The sequence below is a fragment of the Ambystoma mexicanum genome, chromosome 7q (assembly GCF_040938575.1).
Source record: "Ambystoma mexicanum isolate Mex_15411 chromosome 7q, UKY_AmexF1_1, whole genome shotgun sequence".
NCBI classification, from domain to species: Eukaryota; Metazoa; Chordata; class Amphibia; order Caudata; family Ambystomatidae; genus Ambystoma; species Ambystoma mexicanum.
In genome coordinates this window covers 490,270,491-490,292,683 of record NC_090941.1, presented here as the reverse complement: position 1 = coordinate 490,292,683, position 22,193 = coordinate 490,270,491, and the positions used below count along the sequence as shown (strand labels likewise).

Genomic DNA, 22,193 nt, shown 5'->3' with positions numbered 1-22,193 from the left:
GTGGCCAAGTCCTGCATAATAATGGGATCTAGCCCACTCACACTGAGAAGGCTAGTTCCCATTAGAGAAATGGCCCTTTTTGCCCCTAGTGGCCAAGTCCTGCTATTTCCCATTACAGAAATGGCCCTTTTTGGCCCTAGTGGCCAAGTCCTACATAATATTGGGAACTAGCCGAGTCACACAGAGAAGGCTAGTTCCCATTAGAGAAATTGCCCTTTTTGCTCCCCTAGTGGCCAAGTCCTGTATAATAATGGGAGCTAGCCTACTCACACTGAAAAGGCTAGTTCCCATTAGAGAAATGGCCCTTTCTGCCCCTAGTGGCCAAGTCCTGCATAATAATGGGAACTAACCTACTCACACTGAGAAGGCTAGTTCCCATTAGAGAAATGGCCTGTTTTGCCCCTAGTGACCAAGTCCTGCATAATAATGGGAACTAGCCCACACACACGGAGAAGGCTAGTTCCCATTAGAGAAATGGCCCTTTTTGCCCCTAGTGGCCAAGTCCTGCATAATAATGGGAACTAGCCCACTCACACTGAGAAGGATAGTTCCCATTAGGCAAATGGCCCTTTTGGCTCCCTTAGTGGCCAAGTCCTGCATAATAATGGGATCTAGCCCACTCACACTGAGAAGGCTAGTTCCCATTAGAGAAATGTCCCTTTTTGCCCCTAGTGGTCAAGTACTGCATAATAATGGGAACTAGCCTACTCACACTGAGAAGGCTAGTTCCCATTAGAGAAATGTCCCTTTTTGCCCCTAGTGGCCAAGTCCTGCATAATAATGGGAACTAACCTACTCACACTGAGAAGGCTAGTTCCCATTAGAGAAATGGCCTGTTTTGCCCCTAGTGACCAAGTCCTGCATAATAATGGGAACTAGCCCACACACACGGAGAAGGCTAGTTCCCATTAGAGAAATGGCCCTTTTTGCCCCTAGTGGCCAAGTCCTGCATAATAATGGGAACTAGCCCACTCACACTGAGAAGGCTAGTTCCCATTAGGCAAATGGCCCTTTTGGCTCCCTTAGTGGCCAAGTCCTGCATAATAATGGGATCTAGCCCACTCACACTGAGAAGGCTAGTTCCCATTAGAGAAATGTCCCTTTTTGCCCCTAGTGGCCAAGTCCTGCTATTTCCCATTAGAGAAATGGCCCTTTTTGGCCCTAGTGGCCAAGTCCTGCATAATATTGGGAACTAGCCGACTCACACAGAGAAGGCTAGTTCCCATTAGAGAAATTGCCCTTTTTGCTCCCCTAGTGGCCAAGTCCTGTATAATAATGGGAGCTAGCCTACTCACACTGAAAAGGCTAGTTCCCATTAGAGAAATGGCCCTTTCTGCCCCTAGTGGCCAAGTCCTACATAATAATGGGAACTAACCTACTCACACTGAGAAGGCTAGTTCCCATTAGAGAAATGGCCTGTTTTGCCCCTAGTGACCAAGTCCTGCATAATAATGGGAACTAGCCCACACACACTGAGAAGGCTAGTTCCCATTAGAGAAACGGCCCTCCGACCTGGAGAGGCAGAAAAGTCCTCTCGTCTAATGGTAACTAGTCCACTCACACTGAAGCAGCTATTTCCCATTATAGAAATGGCCCTTCGACCTGGAAAGGGAGAAAGGTCCTCTCGTCTAATGAGAACTAGCCCATCCACAGTGAAGCAGCTAGTTCCCATTAGAGAAACCGCCCTCTGACCTGCAGAGACAGAAAGGTCCTTTCGTCTAATGGGAACTAGCCTATTCACTCTGAAGCAACTATTTCCCATGAGAGAAACAGCCCTCTGACCGGCAGAGGCAGAAAGGTCCTCTCGTCTAATGGGAACTAGCCCACTCACACTGAAGCAGCTATTTCCCATTAGAGAAACAGCCCTCTGACCTGCAGAGGCAGAAAGGTCCTCTCGTCTAATGGGAACTAGCCCATTCACACTGGAGCAGCTATTTCCCATTAGAGAAACGGCCCTCCGACCTGGAAAGGCAGAAAGGTCCTCTCATCTAATGGGAACTAGCCCACTCACACTGAAGCAGCTATTTCCCATTAGAGAAACGGCCCTCCGACCTGCAGAGGCAGAAAGGTCCTCTTGTCTAATGGGAACTGGCCCACTCACACGGAAGCAGCTATTTCCCATTAGAGAAACGGCCGTCTGACCTGCAGAGGCAGAAAGGTCCTCTCGTCTAATGGGAACTAGCCCACTCACACTGAAGCAGCTATTTCCCATTAGAGAAACAGCCCTCTGACCTGCAGAGGCAGAACGGTCCTCTTGTCTAATGGGAACTAGCCCATTCACACTGAAGCAGCAATTTCCCTTTAGAGAAATGGCCCTCCGACCTGCAGAGGCAGAAAGGTCCTCTCGTCTAATGGGAACTAGCCCACTCACACTGAAGCAGCTATTTCCCATTAGAGAAACGGCCCTCCGACTTTTCTTCCTCTCAAGGTCAAAGAGCCGTTTCTCTAATGGGAAATAGCTGCTTCAGTGTGATTGGGCTAGTTCCCATTAAACGAGGGGACCGCTTGATCTCCTGTTGATCATCAACTTGTCCCGAATGTACTGTTTCTGATAATGTCCAAAACAACACTTTTTAGCTAACCCTCACAGTGCTGTAACAAACTCCTCAATGGTCTCACAATATTTCTGTTGTCTGATGGCAAATTGATAACAAGCTAAAATGTTATTCCCCTTCACCTCGTAATGCTTTTCCATCTTGGCTATTCACATAACAAGGGTTTCAAAAGCCGTAAAGACTAAATTTGAAAATTTATGAAATGATTTTAAATGGTATCCAGCAGGATATCCTACTTATTCCAACTTAGAACAACCCAAGGTCACCATAAGAAGCATAGAGCAACATCATTTTACACAAAGAAAAACGTATTTTCTTTCTGACTTATTTATTTCACAAAAAAGAGAGAGTGTGTTTAACAAATACATAAAATTCATTGCTTTCAACAAAGACATACAATTATAATTTAAGCAAAATCTAAGTGCAATTACGGTTTAAGCAAAATCTGAGTGCATTTTATGAAAGTCCGCCAATTGGTCTAGGCAAAATATAAATGCACTTGTGAGCAATATACAGGTCTGCCAACGTCCACTTTTCACTTGGTATATGAAGAGAAAAGAAAGAAAGAAAAAGGTCTCAAAGAGAATAAATCAATAAGCAATTGGGAACAGAATTTAAGTTCCATTCGACATTGAGACCGTTAGGACGTTTCGGCGGGCCACCTGTGAGGCCACTGGTGTTGGAAAACCGCCTTCCTCGGGGCAAAGTAAGTAGTGAAATTCCCTACGGGGAAGCAGACAAAATACTCCATCACATAAAGAAATGTATAGTTTGTACAAAAAAATCAATTGTATTACAACAAAAACATAATATCGCATGCTGTATGCTTCTCAAACGGAAATCATGGGTTGACAAGTTTAAATTAAAAAAAACATAATTTCTTTAAGGCTGATCAGTGATTTAAGTTAAGACTACTAATTTAAACTGCCTAGAAGGGGAACCTTACCCTAAATGAATGAGGGGGAAAACTTCAAAGGCAGGAGGTCAAGACGTCAAACAAGACCCTGGTGCAGAGCATGAGCAGGAGTGACTGAAGCAGGACACTGAAGTAAAGATAACATTAAAGAAATTATGAAAACAGGGGAGAAGTATATCTTTCAGTGAATCTGGAAAATACAGAATCTATGAAATGTAGTCATAACGAGATAAAGAGTGAAAAAAGAGAGAGCACAGAAAGAGAAATTACCTGAGTCTCTAAAAGATGTTATGTGCTCTTCTGCAATTATCGCGTACGGATCTTAAATTAATAGAACCCGATGATCATAAACATTCTTCAGAGTGGAGGAAATGATACCCTGTGATGAAGCAACGTTGGTATCAAAATGGATGTTGCGGTAACGAATACCTACCGGGGGGAAGAAAAGCAAAGAGGTGCCTAAAGGTCACAAGATTGCACAAATATCAAAACCAGAGTATTATGCAAGATATAAAACATATAAAACAGTGAATGAGGCTTCTTAGCGGAGTAGGAAGTGAAGCAGAAGTATACTTACCAATAGTTTGAGAATGAATCAAACGTAGCTCACGGTGTCAGTGAAGATCTGACAACAGTGAAAGAGATAGAATAGGGACTGAGTAAATAGCCGGCAGCGTGATGACGCGCGTTCCGGCTGCCGAATAGAAAACCTCGATCGGCTGTTACGTCTACGCACTGCATCCTCCGACTCGTGGGTGGATGCGTGTGACGTATCCTATTTCTCTATGATCTAGAGAGGAACAAGTGGGAGGTGAACTGACACACCTTCCCCGTGATTGAAGCATAAAACATATCCAATCACAGCGCGGCCCCTAAGCACACACCCCTAGAGGGGGGTGTATGAGGGCCGTTGAACTCGCCATACAAAGCCGTATATAAGCGGAGCCGCGTTTCGTCACTAACATGTGACTCTGTGAGAGGAATTATACTGTGGCATTATGGTAGATATTAGAATGGTGGAATAAATTCCTCATTTAATCCCCTAGTATGTGTACCCAATCGGAAGATCCACCGGGCCTCTCTATCTAACAAACATTTCTGTATGTTGGTAGAGTTTTGAACTGCTTCCAAGACCCACCATACTATATTGTTTGGTGAGTGTTTCAAAGTAAGGTAATGGTTAACTAAGGGCGCCGTGACAATTTTGCATCTTATGCGTGATCGATGTTCAGCAATTCGGACATGTACCGCTCTGCTGGTTTGTCCAACGTATCTTAGTCCACAAGGACATTCAATGCAGTATACAACGTTCTTAGTTTTGCAATTGGTGAGATTAGGTAAAGTCCAAATTCGTTCATTTATTCTGAAATCTCTCATTTTTTTAGTGAAACTGCAAGCACTACAGGAGCCACAAGGGTAATGACCCTTGACTGAACGTAAATCCCAAAGGCCAGTTCTGGGAGTAGTGTTACGAAAACGAGAATGGATCAATTTATCACGAATATTTGGAGCCCTTTTGAATGCAAAACGCGGCGGGGGCTCCTCGGGAAGGTCCAGTCTCACAATATCCCAATGTTTTAGGATAATTTTCTTGACTTCAAAGGCTTTGATTCCATGTGTTAGAACACAAGTCATGTTTTCAGCCTCTGATTGTGGAGTTTTATTGGTAAGCAGAAGGGCACGATCTGTAAAAAGTGCGCGTTTCCGAGATCTTTTAATGAGAGATCTGGGATAGCCTCTGTCCCGAAATCTAATGTCTAACTCATCTGCTTGTTGGTTAAAGTCGTAAAGGTCAGTGCAGTTTCTTCTAATTCGTAGATACTGCCCATACGGGAGATTGTCCTTGAGATGCCGAGGGTGGTCGCTCATGTAGTGTAGCAGAGTGTTCCTTGCACTAGGTTTCCTATGTAAGCAACATTTAAGCTCACCGTCTTGATGTTTGATGATGAGGTCAAGAAAAATAACTTGATTCTTAGAATATTCAAGTGTAAATTGAATATTAGTGTCAATCTGGTTCAGCCACGAAAAGAACTCGAGGAGTTCATTTTCAAGTCCTTCCCAGATGAAAATGATGTCATCTATGTATCGCTTCCAATTGGAAATTGATTTTTGAAAAGGGTTAGATTCACAAAGAATGTGTTGATTTTCAAAGTTAGACATGAAAAGAATTGCCAGACTTGGTGCAAAAGCAGCACCCATTGCTGTGCCTTTTATTTGTAGGTAAAAGTTGCCATTGAACTCAAAGTAATTTCCATTAACTCCATAATGAAGTTGATTGGCACCCTTTGTTGTGTATTGGACTCTGTCAATAAATCCAGCATGCATTCGAGAGCTTGTGATTGAGGGATGCTAGTATATAGCGACGTTATGTCCATTGTTACAAGAATGTGTTTGCTAGGATCAAATGTCAAATGTTCAAAGATCTGGACGGTATTCATAGTATCTCGTAGGTAGGTTCTTGTGTTTGTACTCAGGGGTTTAAGAAATGTATCAATAAATTTACAGAGCGGTTCAAGTATAGTACCACAGCCGGAAACTATTGGCCGTCCGGGTGGGTTCAATGAGTCTTTATGTACTTTGGGTAACGCGTAAAGGGTCGGAATACGCCCTTGACTAGTTGTTAAGAATTCATATTCATTCTCCGTGACCCAATTCCGATCGTATGCATATTTCACTACTTGATCAATCTCTGTTTTGATATCTTTTGTTGGGTCCTTTTTAAGTTTTTGATAACTTGCGGAATCAGTCAATAAGTTATTGACCATCTCTAAATATTGGGTATTGGTCATCACGACTATTCCCCCTCCCTTGTCTGCAGGTTTAATCTCAATCGTCTCGTTCGATGCCAGTTGTGCGAGAGCTTTACTTTCTTCTATATTCAGATTGTGTTTTAAATGTAGTTTAGTATTTCTATTCTGTAAATTATGTAAATCTTTAAGAACACTCTTCTCAAAGGTTAAAATTTCCTTAGACATTTGATTGTCTTGAGGAGTAAATGTCGATGGACAACGGAGTCCGGAGTCCTGTTCCTGTATTCTCTCTTGAACATTCTGAAAAAAAGATTTCAGTCTTATAGTTCGCAAAAATCTACGAACTTGCATCTCAGTAGAAAACCAATCAATTCCTCTCGTTGGGACAAAAGACAGTCCTCTAGATAGAACAGAAATTTGTGGTGAAGTGAGGCTCAAGTTGGCTAAATTAAAAATGGGAATTTGAGGTTCTGCCTGATTCAACGGGCGCGTCGGCGCCTGCCCCAGGATCTCTGCATAGGTATGTATGGTTGAAACCATGGGGGGCCCCATTGGGGTATGCCAAATCCTCCTCTGCCTAAAAAAGGGGTATTTGGTTGGAAGTTACCAAAGGGTTGTTGTGGATTGTTTGATGACTGGTTATCAGACCCACTGCTGCTAGAGCTAGAAAAAGAGACACCTCTATTTTTGTTGCCTGGTCCTCTTTTCGATGTAGATTGTTTACTGGCTGCTTCAGCGTAGGCTTCTGTAGTGTAGGGAAAAACCTTTTCAATTTTGAACTCGCGGATATCCTTTGCAAGTTTCTTAGTTTTTTTGCCAATCGTAGTGGCTCTAAATTCCGAAAATAGTTTGTTAACCGCGTCTAATTGGTCTTTCGCATCAGGAATAACTGTACTTGACAAAAATTTGACTTCTTCTTGTTCTAAGATTTTTTGAGTTGCCAAACCAATACGTTGTGCTGTGGTAATTGTTAAGACCATAAGGTCGCGGCTACATTTAATGGCAATTTGACTAAAAGTAGTCGTATATTGTTTGTCCGACAAAAAGAGACAGGGTTCGTTTCTTACAATTAAGCCTGAAGGGATAGTATTAGATTTTAAATATTCGCGTAGGAAATGGCCATGTAATTCTGTCCTGAAGTTTTTCTTTTTCAGTTTAAGTAGTTCATCACTGTCAGTAGAATGAGCTAAATTAGGATTCGTTCCTGCCGGGTCAAAGATGGATGGACCTCTGATTATCTCTGAGATCTGTTCCTCAGTAAAACTAAATGTTTGACTTTCAGCCATGCTATAACTAAAAAAAGAAAGAATAGAGAAAAAAGAATTAATCTATAAGGTGCCACAGTCAACCGGCCATGCACTAAACCCGTGGTCAAAGGATGGCGTCAAGAGGTAGTCAAAAAATAAAAAATATAAACAGGATGAAAAAAGAAAAGTTTGAATTATATCTTTCCGAATTTCGTAATTTTGCCACTCCCTCGGCAACAAGGTTGCCAAAAACAACAGGTACACAAAATGGGGACTGACCCAAACGTGGTACAGCTAATGATGGGGTCACCAATATTCACATAACAAGGGTTTCAAAAGCCGTAAAGACTAAATTTGAAAATTTATGAAATGATTTTAAATGGTATCCAGCAGGATATCCTACTTATTCCAACTTAGAACAACCCAAGGTCACCATAAGAAGCATAGAGCAACATCATTTTACACAAAGAAAAACGTATTTTCTTTCTGACTTATTTATTTCACAAAAAAGAGAGAGTGTGTTTAACAAATACATAAAATTCATTGCTTTCAACAAAGACATACAATTATAATTTAAGCAAAATCTAAGTGCAATTACGGTTTAAGCAAAATCTGAGTGCATTTTATGAAAGTCCGCCAATTGGTCTAGGCAAAATATAAATGCACTTGTGAGCAATATACAGGTCTGCCAACGTCCACTTTTCACTTGGTATATGAAGAGAAAAGAAAGAAAGAAAAAGGTCTCAAAGAGAATAAATCAATAAGCAATTGGGAACAGAATTTAAGTTCCATTCGACATTGAGACCGTTAGGACGTTTCGGCGGGCCACCTGTGAGGCCACTGGTGTTGGAAAACCGCCTTCCTCGGGGCAAAGTAAGTAGTGAAATTCCCTACGGGGAAGCAGACAAAATACTCCATCACATAAAGAAATGTATAGTTTGTACAAAAAAATCAATTGTATTACAACAAAAACATAATATCGCATGCTGTATGCTTCTCAAACGGAAATCATGGGTTGACAAGTTTAAATTAAAAAAACCATAATTTCTTTAAGGCTGATCAGTGATTTAAGTTAAGACTACTAATTTAAACTGCCTAGAAGGGGAACCTTACCCTAAATGAATGAGGGGGAAAACTTCAAAGGCAGGAGGTCAAGACGTCAAACAAGACCCTGGTGCAGAGCATGAGCAGGAGTGACTGAAGCAGGACACTGAAGTAAAGATAACATTAAAGAAATTATGAAAACAGGGGAGAAGTATATCTTTCAGTGAATCTGGAAAATACAGAATCTATGAAATGTAGTCATAACGAGATAAAGAGTGAAAAAAGAGAGAGCACAGAAAGAGAAATTACCTGAGTCTCTAAAAGATGTTATGTGCTCTTCTGCAATTATCGCGTACGGATCTTAAATTAATAGAACCCGATGATCATAAACATTCTTCAGAGTGGAGGAAATGATACCCTGTGATGAAGCAACGTTGGTATCAAAATGGATGTTGCGGTAACGAATACCTACCGGGGGGAAGAAAAGCAAAGAGGTGCCTAAAGGTCACAAGATTGCACAAATATCAAAACCAGAGTATTATGCAAGATATAAAACATATAAAACAGTGAATGAGGCTTCTTAGCGGAGTAGGAAGTGAAGCAGAAGTATACTTACCAATAGTTTGAGAATGAATCAAACGTAGCTCACGGTGTCAGTGAAGATCTGACAACAGTGAAAGAGATAGAATAGGGACTGAGTAAATAGCCGGCAGCGTGATGACGCGCGTTCCGGCTGCCGAATAGAAAACCTCGATCGGCTGTTACGTCTACGCACTGCATCCTCCGACTCGTGGGTGGATGCGTGTGACGTATCCTATTTCTCTATGATCTAGAGAGGAACAAGTGGGAGGTGAACTGACACACCTTCCCCGTGATTGAAGCATAAAACATATCCAATCACAGCGCGGCCCCTAAGCACACACCCCTAGAGGGGGGTGTATGAGGGCCGTTGAACTCGCCATACAAAGCCGTATATAAGCGGAGCCGCGTTTCGTCACTAACATGTGACTCTGTGAGAGGAATTATACTGTGGCATTATGGTAGATATTAGAATGGTGGAATAAATTACTCATTTAATCCCCTAGTATGTGTACCCAATCGGAAGATCCACCGGGCCTCTCTATCTAACAAACATTTCTGTATGTTGGTAGAGTTTTGAACTGCTTCCAAGACCCACCATACTATATTGTTTGGTGAGTGTTTCAAAGTAAGGTAATGGTTAACTAAGGGCGCCGTGACAATTTTGCATCTTATGCGTGATCGATGTTCAGCAATTCGGACATGTACCGCTCTGCTGGTTTGTCCAACGTATCTTAGTCCACAAGGACATTCAATGCAGTATACAACGTTCTTAGTTTTGCAATTGGTGAGATTAGGTAAAGTCCAAATTTGTTCATTTATTCTGAAATCTCTCATTTTTTTAGTGAAACTGCAAGCACTACAGGAGCCACAAGGGTAATGACCCTTGACTGAACGTAAATCCCAAAGGCCAGTTCTGGGAGTAGTGTTACGAAAACGAGAATGGATCAATTTATCACGAATATTTGGAGCCCTTTTGAATGCAAAACGCGGCGGGGGCTCCTCGGGAAGGTCCAGTCTCACAATATCCCAATGTTTTAGGATAATTTTCTTGACTTCAAAGGCTTTGATTCCATGTGTTAGAACACAAGTCATGTTTTCAGCCTCTGATTGTGGAGTTTTATTGGTAAGCAGAAGGGCACGATCTGTAAAAAGTGCGCGTTTCCGAGATCTTTTAATGAGAGATCTGGGATAGCCTCTGTCCCGAAATCTAATGTCTAACTCATGGCTATGCATATGTCAAACTGGTTGCCGATCTTGATGCATTCAGCTAGTTTTAAGAAATTGTTGTCCAGCACGACCTTGACAAAGAAACAGTGCCTCTTTCTTTTTACTCAAATAATTAGGACCATATATTGCTAACATATACTTCTGGAATCTTTCTTTCAATTTAATAACCTAGGAATAACCCAGTGCCTGGTATATTTGCCATAATCTTTGAATTTGTTTCTGTTGATTCCCTATTTTCGTGCTGTTGGTATTTGTCACCTTGTTCACAGGGACAAATGTCTGTAATCTCCCTTTTAAGGTGCAATGAAAAAAAACCTCTCAGAGTAACTGCCAATTGTGCTACGGCATGCTCCCTTCTTTATGGGTGCAAATGTTTCTTTTGATCGCTACAGTGCATGTGGGATGGGCACAGCACGGAGCGCAGTGCCCTCAGTGAAGGCCTTCAGCTTGTTACATAGCTCAGCAACAGACATGTCAACTCCTTATCATGTCTAAAATTGCCAGGTAACAACTTGCAACACCGGACGATGCATCCTTTGATCACGTGTTCTGTCGTCTGCATGCACGGCTATGCTGCTAGGGTGCTTCCTGTGTCCTCATAGGCTCACGCACAGCCCAGATAATCCCCAATACATGCCTGGAGAGTCCCACTGAGCCACCATTCGACTGTGCAACTAACCCTGTACCTGTTCAGCCAGGGCAACCACACTCAATGGCAAGTGCAGGCTCTTTGTCATTGCCGCAACTCATCACCAGTTAAGGAAGTGAACCAGCACACAGCTAGTATGTGTGACTTAATTTCTTTTAAGTTCATCTTTATGCTGTAACAACTCTCTCTTGCCTCACCCTTACACCAAACACCATACAACCTGCCTTGCAATCTCTTCTAGTGTTCTCTGTTCACATTCCACACCCATAACATTCCCTCTGCTGACATTCCTAACACTGTAAGGAGTCCCCCTTTCTTCTAGAGGACTTTATTCCTATGGCCACTTTCCGTATTCTAATATTACTCAACTAGAGTTGTATTGCCAAGTGGGAATGGTTCAGTTAGTCCCCTTCAGCGTTCTATATGAGCATGGGTTTACCGTCTTCGGATTGACGACGCATTGGCCCTATTGGCCATGAAGATTTGTTTGCTCTCCTGGCAAGAAAGACCATTTGTCTATCCTGGACTTGAAGATGCGCTGGCACTCCTGGGCTTGAAGACAAAGATAGGCCCTTCCAGGGGCCAGAAACTGATAATGTGATGCATTGGCAGGGCCAGAAACCGAAGAGTGGCCCACTCAGTTTGGTGTTGAGAGTTAAACCACGGTCAAGTTGGTTTCCCCAGGGTACTGCACTCCTCCTCGTCTTTCCAATACCCCTCCCTACTTTTGATGGGCTAGTTATTAGGATAAGATGTACAACCAGGCACCAGCTAGCATACTACTTAATGGACACAGGCCTTCGTCCACAGCATTTACCTCATTTTCAGGGTCCACCTTCTGCACTTCTTCCTCCCTCCACCTTCCTTAGGTCCTTTCCAAAAATGTTCCTCCATCGGTGGCCCTCATCTTCCTACACCAATTTTGTCTGTACCTTTTAAACTGTTCTCCAAGTAATTTCATCTTTTCTCTTCTGTCTCACCTTCCATCTCTCCCTTTCCCCCTTGCTAGTTTTCCCCTCTTCACGCTGCTCTCGCCTCTCTCTTCTTTTGACGCATCTTCACCTTCCTCTCCTATCCACCTCAAGTCTTACTCCCCTTCAACTCCCTTCACCTTCCTTCTTCCTCTTTTACTCTGCTCTTTACTGCAACGCTTGTTTCCAAACTCCCATACTAGGCCTTCTACCAAAGCCTCCCGACATAGTCCTGCCCCTTTTGATACTGGAAAAGGAAGGGTGTTCATTAATGTGCCCAACTCCTTGTGTGTACTTGACAACGTGATTGGCTCTTCTGAGTAACTCACCATCTTCAGATCTAGTGATTCGTATCAGTTATAAATTGTCAGCTGCCAACTTGAAGTCAAGCAGCGATGTCATGGTAGCTGCCTGACCCCACCATGGTCCTTCCTGCAGGCAGCTGCACAATAACTCTGCCAACCTTGAACCTCCTCATCTGCCAACTTTATTGCATACCCAAGCCCAAGTAGGTTTTTTCCACAGTCCATCCTGCAGACTGTGTATTCAAATGTACTTTTAATGGGATCAAAGACGATACCCACAGATCTTTTGGCCTTCTCATGCAGAGTTGTTCATTCTTCAAAACTCTGCCAGGTCTTGAATTACATTCTGGTACCTGGCAAAGGATAAAGTGGATAGGGTAGACGCCTTGGGAATACCTTATACACTGGCTATTATCTTTCTGAAGGTACAGGCCCCCACAGGTTCTCGTAGCTCCATTCCCATATGTCCACCTAGAAACATGGTCACAGTTCTCTCCTTTTTTTATGCTGTCACTCAGTTCATTGTTGTACTCAATATGTAATTCTTTTCATTGACAGTTTCATATTTTCAGTCATTTATAGTCCATGAAAGTATTTATATTGTTAAAGTAGGCCTTATTTTATTTTATTATATTACTCGAGTTATCAGTTCATGGTTCTTACATATTTATCATATTCAAGATTTATTATAACCATTTAATTGGACCAAAGTGTGAAATATCTTAGCCGATGGCATAATTATGGATCTATGTGTTGAAATTGAACCTGAAGTAGTTGAATTTTTTCCAAATGTTTTGTACCTAATTTTTTTAAATGTCAGATTTTGGGGTAGGTCGCCCCACCATCACCCACCCTCTCCAACTCCTTACACAATCCAATATGGCCTGACCCCAACCCACCATCTACCATCAGTGGTATAAACAATTTAAAGAAATTGAGGGGAGGGGGCAGGGGATTTTCAACCAGTTGGGGTGGGGGGTGCAGGGGTCAACAAAATCCATAAACCTATAATTATACTGTTAAATGGTGTTATGGTCACTAATAGTCTTAATAGAAATCCGCCCCTAGGAAGGGGCAAATGTGTTTTTACTGTGGTATGAGGGTCACTAGACCACCAGGGATGGCTTGAAAGGGGGTGGGGGGGTGGTGATCAGAGCGTGATAGTTATGATTTGTTATTGCTGGGCTGAACATAGGTAATGTATGTTTTTTGTTCTGTTTACAGGTTCCTTTACGCAAGGTGCTGCAACGTTATGCAAGTTGTTTTTTATTCTACGGGATTGGGCAGTCTGGGGAGGTATTTTGGTGGGCTGGGACACAAATGCAGGGTCAGGCCACAAATTCCCACCATGCCAGCAAAACATTGGTGTTTCCCTGGGAGCGGCTGTCTCCCATGTGGGATGATTGCCCGCAAGCCCAGGCTGCACCTCTGGCTGTGTTGTGTTACAGATTTCACCTCCGGGGAAGAATGGGGACCCTTCGCCTTGGAGGAGGAATGGAGACCCTGCCAGGGCTACCCAGAACTGCAGCTGAACTTGGGGACGGTCAACCCAGATGGGAGACAGCCACCCAAGGCCAGGGGCATCACCGCCACCTTCCTGGAGCTCTGGCTGACCTGCATTACAGCTTCTCCCTCCGGGAAGGGACCCTGCCAGGGCTCCCTGGGACAGCCGCTGTGCTTGAGGACGGTAGACCCAAATGGGAAACGAATGCCCAAGGCCAAGGACAGCACCCCCAACCGCACTGGAGCTCTGGCTGGGTTTTGTTGCAGCTTCACCGTCTGGGAAGGACGTGGACCCTGCGGAGGCTCCCTGGAACCGTTGCTGGGTTTGTGGACAGTCAAACCACACGGGGGACAGCCACCCAATGCCAGGGACAGCACCACTGACCATCCTGGAGCTCTGGGCTGACCTGTATTATACAATTTCTTTCTGTGGCGGGGACCCTGCCAGGCCCCCTTCGGCTGCCACTGCACTTGGGGCTGGTGCACTCACATAGGAGACAGATGCCGAAGGCCGGGGACATCACCCCCAGCCGTCCTTGAGTTTTGGCTGGGCTACATTACAGCTTTTCCCTTCGTGGAGGTATTGGCACACTGCCGGGGCTCTGTGGTGGAGGAAAGCTGTAACAGAGGCCAGCCAGAGCTCCAAGATGGTTGTAGGTAAAATGCCTGGCCTTGGGCAGCTGTCTTCCATGTTGGTTGACCGTCCCACAGCCCAGCAGCGGTTCCAGGAAGCCCCAGAAGGGTCCCACTCACTCAGGGAAGGTGAATCTGTCAGGGCTACCTGGGATAGCCGTTGCACTTGGAGATGGTCACTCCATATGGGAGACAGCTGCCCAAGGCCAGGAACAAACTATCCTGGAGCTCTGGTTGGCCTGTGTTACAGCTTCTCCCTCTGGGAAAGTTCGGGGTCCCTGCCGGGGCTCCCTGGGAGTGCCGCTGTACTTGGGGATGGTGGACCCACATGGTAGAGTCATCCAAGGCCGGGGACATCACCCCCGACCATCCTGGAGCTCTGGCTAGGCAGCATTACAGAATTTCCCCTCAGGGAATGGTTGGAGACCCTGCTGGTGCTCCTTGGGACTGCCGTTGGACTTGGGGATGGTCAACACTTACTGTATGTACTGTTTCCATCCAGACACCTGTGGGAAGGTAGGCCATGTGTTGTTGGTGTTATGTTTCAGTAGTTTCCAGGTTGGAAATGTCTGAAAATTGTGTTTATTTTCCCTAAATTTCAGACTTTGCCGGGTTTTTGGTTAATAAATTCAAGGGCAATTTGCGCAAGTCAGACCTCTGTGGGTTCCTAGGGGAGTCTGCTCTCCTGAAACACTTGGGTTACCAGTGGTTTAGCCTTTTCCATTTGCACCCAGGTAGGTGCACCGACACATGAGGTACAGTTTTCGTCAGAACACGTGTGGGAATGTGGGATGGTAGGACATTTGTTGTTTTCTCTTGGTTTAACATGTTCATACATTTGCTACTGCACTTTGTTACACAACCCTTTAATTTCCCAAATGTTAAATACATGTAGTTGCTGATTTAGGCACTGTATGCTTTTGTAACCTGCTCAAGTCACCTACCATTCAAAAGGTCTGCCTGTGCTCTTTCAAAAATGGTATGCTTGCCATATCTCACATTAATGTTCCTTATTTACACATGCTAAGTATGTCTGTTTAGGCCGCCAGCATAAAATTCCTGAGTACTATGGCTCTGTTTTTGGCTTGTGGTATATGCGATTTCCTTACTGGAAAAGTCAGGGGAATGAAGCAGGGCACTGCTTTTCTCAATATTCACAGAAGCCATTACCTTACAGGTCCAACCATGTCCAGCACATACCTTTTTTAACTGTCATTTTTCAAATCTTTCCCCAAACTATGGGCATTTTCCCTACATAGATGTTGCCTGACCTGCGCAAATCACCCTTTCCTAAACTTGGAATTTTGTCTACTTTTCAGAAACGTATGCCTTGGTCTTCCTTTTCAACTTTCCTACCCTCTTCTTCCATTCCGTCCATGCATGGACTATTGGGGGGGGAAAAAAGGGTAAACTTGCATAGCTCTCACTGAAAGCCTGGAAAATGGCAAATACAGCACAGCAAACCATTTGTTCCTAGCTCTTACAAGGAAACAACCACAGGCTTCTGTGTACATCATTTTATTTGCATTTTCTGAAAAAACACGAAATGTGCTCCCTTTTCGGTTATTTTCTCTCACCCCCATACAGCAAACTAGGATTCCTAGGTGGTATTATGATCACCTACATGTTGGAAGAAAGGGGGCCTAATTTGAGCGAGATATCACATGTAAATAAAAAGTTACAAGGGATTGAATGGCGACATACCAAAACTACCAAAAAAGGGCTTGACGAGCGGGGGGTTGGAGGCATTGGCAGTTAAGGGGTTAAAAACAAATAACACATTAGTGTAAAGAAATAGGCAATTGGGTAATTGAAGTGTTTTTATTATGACAAGTGCTTAGAATGTAAAGCAACAAATAATACATATACATGTGTAACCAAAGATCAGATTGGTGGAACCATATGGAGTGGACCTGCTTTACCTGGGGGACTGGAAGAAAAAGATGCCGAATAGTGAAACATTTATGGAAAAACAGTTCTCATAACTGCACATGAATCGCTGCAAGAATTAACAGAAAAAAGTAAACTTTATTATTGCAAATATTCACATTTTTTTGTCACAATATTTCCTGTAAGGGCTCAACAGATATCACGACTTCACACCTTCAGCAGGGACACGCTGATACACAGTGCCAGAGGTTTGTAACGCAATTATCGATCTATAGATTGTTTGCTTTTCATAATGGTGCTGTAGTGTGAACAAGTACAGGAAAACTATAGACAAGTAAAGGTCTCAGAACATTTCAAGTTAAAAATGTCACTCGAAATATGGATTTATAGGACAGTGAGTTAAAATAACATGAAAAGCAACTCACACTGCCTAAAATTAAAAATGCGATTAGAGTGGAAGGAACTCAAACACTGACACTTTTCTCAAGCGCACCTGGCTCTTTTTGAATCCGTTATACTCTTTGCACTTTAGTCAGGCATTTCCAATAGTTACGATTTGCCTTGAAGTAATATGGTTCTGCTTGGACTTTATGATGCATTTTGCACACAGCACTCTTATATGGATGTATAATGGATTTATATGTACAAGGCAGTTTTGTCAGTATTTAATATCAGGCATTTACCAAGCAGAGTGGCCGAGTAGGAATGTACCAACAGAATTTGGCCTGTAGATAGATATTCTGCCCCAGTTCCGTAAAAGGCATGATGAACTAGACATTAGCCCCTGACCTGAATGGGCTTGGTCATGGGTAGCCGATGAAGATGGTGCACACATGGAGTAATGTGAGCACAACTAGGTGTATAAGTGGCTACTCTGGCTGCAGAGTTCTGCAGGACCTGAAGGGTGCCATAAAAAGTATACAGGTTGTGCCAGAAATAGGGCATTGCAGTGGTCCATGGAGGACATATCAAGTAAGGACACCACATGAGCAAGTAACTGAGAAAGGAGCAAAGAAAGAACCTTACTATGGGGTTTTCAGTTGAAGATGGCCCCTTTGACACACTGGACTTTGCTTTTCTGTCTGCGGAATCTCAGATAACATATTTACCCCTAAAGATGGCCAAAAAGAGGGGGTCCAAAAGGCAGTAGAGGAAAGAGGGCCCACCACCAACACCTCATTTTTTCCCCCTGAACCAGCTATTACACATCCATGCACCCACAGCTTCGAGACAAGACCTAAATCTGGTCGCTGTCTCGACAGAGATCTAAACGGACCAGGATCTGTGTCAGCTGTTAAGAAGAACAGTGGAAGCCGTGAGAGCACATAAGCTTGTTAAGAGGTTACATGTACATGTTAAACAAAACCTGGAAGATGGAGGAAACCTGAGGGACTCCACATTTCAAGGCAGGCGGTAGGTACAGAGTGAAAAGGGGGGATGGAAATTGACTGTTCGGTTAGAGAGAAACAAAGAAAACCAGGAAAGAACGGCACCAGAAAGGCCAGCCCAGACGAGCAAGGCAGCATGGTCAACGGTATCAAAGGCGGCAGATAAGTCAAGTAATAAGAACCAGCGCTGTCCGAGTCGTGCAGCCAAGCCACATCGTCAACGTTGGAGACCAGCACCCCCGCTGTGCCACATCCTGGACGAAAAATGGATTGAGAAGTGTGGAAGAAAGATTACTCAAGAAAGGGCAGACAAAGGCTTCAAAAAGCTTCATAAGAAGATTCCAAAATGGCCCCGGTGACCACCCCAGCGTGAGGAGCGTGTGCCCCCCCGGCCACCCGAAAAAGGTGCAATAAGCGGCGTTACAAAACCCCGGGGCAGCAAAAGCAAAGGTGACGACCCGTGAAGCAAGCAGTCCCCAAGAAAACTCCAACTGGAGCGTTTGGGGGCAGAGTGAGTGGACCTGAGACCGCCAGCAGCGATGCCTGTGTGGGGACTGGCAGTCGAGCCGGAGGAGATCAGAGAACCCACGCGGGTGGTGCAGAAGATGCAGGGTGACCATTCAGCCAAGGCAACATAGACAAGACTGGAGAGTGTGAGCGGACCACCGCGGATCCCCTGGCAATACAGCAGAGCCGGCGCAGCCCGGACACCCAGCTACAAATGAGAGGGAGCGGGTAGTATTCCCCTGAAATCCTGCACCTGCCTCTGCCCCATACAGCAAGCCTGGCTCCACGCAGTGCAGGGCCTCCATGAACCATGCGGCGCAGGGCCCCCATGAGCTGTGATGCGCCCCAGCTGGCGCAGGGTAAGTAGGCATAATTAAGGGAGTTGGCAGCCATGAAGCAGGCGCACGCAAGACGCTCCCCTCCCAAACAACGGGCATGGAGGTTTATGAAAGCATCTACGCCAGCGCACCATAACCTACACTTGGAAGGGGACCCCCCTACGGCAGGAGGCCCGCAGCATATCCGGACCCAGGCAAAGGCCCAAGCCCATACCATTCAGCAACATCAGAGGCAAACTGCAGTAATAGAAGGGTGACAGCACTAAGTCTCCTGCAGCATCCACCCCGCTAACGGCCAGAGAAGGAACCCGGGGGCGAGGGGTGGGGGCGGCGCATGCTCCCAACCCCCAGCATTTGACTCCGCAGGAGAGCGCTGCTTTGCTCCACCACCCACCCTTATGAAAACTAACCCTGCCATGGAAGAATAACCGAGAAGGAACCTATAGGGGTGCAAGAGCATACTTAGAGGCTCAGGAGTGGTCGGAGCACGGGGGCACCCTGGGAAGAAATTCAAGAAGCTCCTGAGCTCCAGGCTAGTGTGACACTGCGACCATGACCACTTTCACCTTTGAGCGTACTAGCCCCACGGCCCCCAGTGGGCAACCAACCCAGGATCTAAAGGGGAGCTAGACCCCCGCTGCGCACAGGAGGGAGAGAGAAGCATCCCCTTCATACAGAACAACTGGCCAATACCCCGGGGTCAAGAGGAACCTGAGAGGCCTGGGGAGAAGCCCCCTACAGTAAGGTGCAGGCAGGCACTCGCCATCACCAGGCAATGTTGTGCAACAAGGCCAAGGAGGCCAAAAAAGGCCCCTCAAGGGCCAAGAGCTCAAGAAAACAGGAAGGGACCCTCCAAAAGCTATGGAGAAATGAGATGGAAGCCCCGGAGGAAGAGAATCCAGAGAGGCAGCAGTTAGTGATTGGCTAATGCTTTCACTTTGGTTCGTCTTGCACTGGTCCAAGAATGTCACCTCCAGCGACACAATATGAATGCCCCCAGCCGTCCCTCTTAATCACGGCCCCAGTTCAGAAAAACACCAAAATAGAACCAGTGTCCTATTCCATTATTCCTAGCTTAAGTATTCAGGCAAGCAGCCTGCTTCCAACATTGTACTTTTTTCACAAGTAAACACTTCAGACCCCCAAGACACTCAGTCAAGAGCATCAAGGGGCCGCCAAGAGGCAGGGGCTGGGACAGGCAGTGGTAGCTCGCGCGGCGGACCGCCAGCTCAATCCCAAGATCCAACTACAAGCTTTTTAACGTCAGCAACCTTAATATATGCTATTGGAGCTGGAATTACCGCGGCTGCTGGCACCGGACTTGCCATCCAATGGATACTCGTTAAAGGAAGTGTACTCATTCCAATTACAGTGCCTCGAAAGAGTTCTGTACTGTTATTTTTCGTCACTACCTCCCGGAGTCGGGATTGGGTAATTTGGGCGCCTGCTGCATTCCTTGATGTGGTAGCCGTTTCTCAGGCTCCCTCTCCAGAATCAAACCCTGATTCCTCATTACCCGTGGTCACCATGGGCAGACATCTGAATGCATCGTCACGGTCACATGGATGTGCGATCGGCATGAGGTTATCTAGAGTCACCAAAGCGGCCGGGCGAGCCCGGATTGGTCTTGGTCTGATAAATGCACGCATCCCGGGAGGTCCGCACTCGTCGGCTTGTATTAGGTCTAGAATTACCACAGTTATCCAAATAACAGATGGAGCGATCAATGGAATCATAACTGATTTAATGAGCCATTTGCAGTTTCACTGTACCAGTCGTTTGTACTTACACGTGCATGGCTTAATCTATGAGACACGCATATGCTACTGGCAGGATCAATGAGGTAGCCACACCTGCTGGAGGGTGGCAACGGGGGGAGCCCAGCAACTGCCTCAGAGACAACCTTCGCACCCTGGGGCTGTCTGCAGGACCCGAGCGCCAAAGAGCATCCCTAGACGTGTACGGATCGGGTGGACAGGTTGGTCATGCGGGCGCTGGCGGCCAGGCCTGCTCTGCCATGCCACAGGGTGGGTGGGAACGAGAGGCCAGGCTCAGGCACAACTTGAACCGGTAGGGGGGGTTTGCCAGCACGCTGCCACTGGTATGGCGACAGAGGGGGTCAGCAGCCAACATGTGTTGCGAACTGCTGGACAAACGTGCTTGGTGGAGGAGGGGCCACGTCGTGGCTTGCGAGGGGATCCCTTCTGATCTGACCACTGGGAAGTTGCTGGCTGCTCGGCCTTCGCTCTAGAGCCGCCCACACGAGTGGGCCCTCCCCGAGGGAAGCACACCCTTGACACGGTCCCAAGGCGGGTGGAAGCAAATTGCTTGAAACAGCCGAGGCTGGCCAAGCAGTTCAATCCTGGACGGACCAAGTGCACCAAATCGATCCCATGGAGTGCTCGGAAGAGCACTCCCAGCAGGCCAGCCTCTGCTGGGCATTGCGTGGGGCACGCCCCCCGGCCAGCCTGGGGTTTCACCATGGAGCCCGGGTTGGGCAGCGAGAACCAAGAGGAGCACAGACAGGTCCCTCTCACCCAGTCTATAGTAATCCGGAGGAAGGTGACTACGTTTTGTCATCTGTGTACCCAGAGTGACAGAGTGGGACCTCTCGGCAAAAGCATACGGCTCCTTATAGACCCAACTGGAGAAAAATTTTAAACTGATGCCCATCGGGACTTCCAGAGCAGCCCAGCCGCCTGGTCCTTGCAGACATTCCTCTGGCCAATGACCAGATGGCTAGGCTCGGAGAGCGGCCATCTGGTAGGTCAATGCATTCCAATGGGCCTGGACGGGAAGGGCCTTTGGCCCCCCACCTGACAAAGGAGAGGGGACCATCCTCAAGCTCTGGCCAGGCCACCTTAGAATTCCCCCACCCTCCACATAAGAGGTTTTTTATCCACCTAGGAGCTTATCCCTCTGGGGTGGGAAAGTCGACCCACATCTGAGACAGGTACCCAAGGCTGGGTGCTTGGGGGGACCAGCACCCCCCCCAGCCATCCTGGAGCTTTAGCAGGGCCCCTTTAGAGCTTCGCCCTCCAGGGTTCCCTGCGACTGGCGCAAGGCCTGGGGACTCAACCCACACGCACAAGGCTGGCACCCAAGGCCAGTTGGGGCAGCAGCCCGGCCACCCTGGAACTCTGGCCCGGGACGCCTTAGAGCTTCTCCCGCCACATTAGAGCTTTGCCCTCCGGAGAGGGACAGGGCTCCCCACAATCACCACCGGGCTTGGGGACAGTAAACCCAGACGTGAGACAGGCGCCCAAGGCCAGGACTCCCCCTCGCCAGCCACCCTCGAGCTTTAGCAGGGCCCCTTTAGAGCTTTTCCCTGTGGGGAGCGATGGGAACCCCACCAGGGCTGCCTGCGACTACCACTGGGTTCGGGGGCTTTCACCCTGGAGCTCTGGCCGGGCCCCCCTCAGAGCTCCTCCCACCACATTAGAGCATTTCCCTCAAGGACTAACCCACAAACACTGTGGAACTCAGGGCCGACCACTACGAGCGCATTTACCCCCACGTGGAGGAAAAGGACCCGCTCAGGGTGCCCCTTGACACACGCACCTCGTCTTGGACCTGACCACACGTGGTTGATACTTGCCCGAGGACCGGGAGCAACCCACGAACGCCATTGAACTAAAGCCGGTTATTGCGCCACGGCCTCCCTAGAGGCCGCAGGGTGGCACTTCCA

At 46.4% G+C, this 22,193-nt stretch overlaps 1 protein-coding gene across 2 annotated transcripts in view; it reads right to left on the bottom strand.

Moving 5' to 3' along the window:
- Positions 1-2,799: 2,799 nt before the first annotated feature.
- Positions 2,800-22,193, bottom strand: part of LOC138528742 (uncharacterized) — a 57,333-nt gene continuing 37,939 nt past the window's right edge. Inside the window, exons 1-2 of one of the 2 annotated variants that reach the window (XM_069640613.1) lie at positions 8,822-9,891; positions 2,800-8,678 (exon numbers count right to left, since the gene is read on the bottom strand). In XM_069640613.1, the coding sequence (XP_069496714.1) occupies positions 4,480-5,796 (1,317 nt within the window). In that variant the 5' untranslated portion in view covers positions 5,797-8,678; positions 8,822-9,891 and the 3' untranslated portion in view covers positions 2,800-4,479. Of the gene's footprint in view, positions 9,892-22,193 lie in introns of those variants that run through there. The other variant, XM_069640612.1, reaches the window with a different exon arrangement.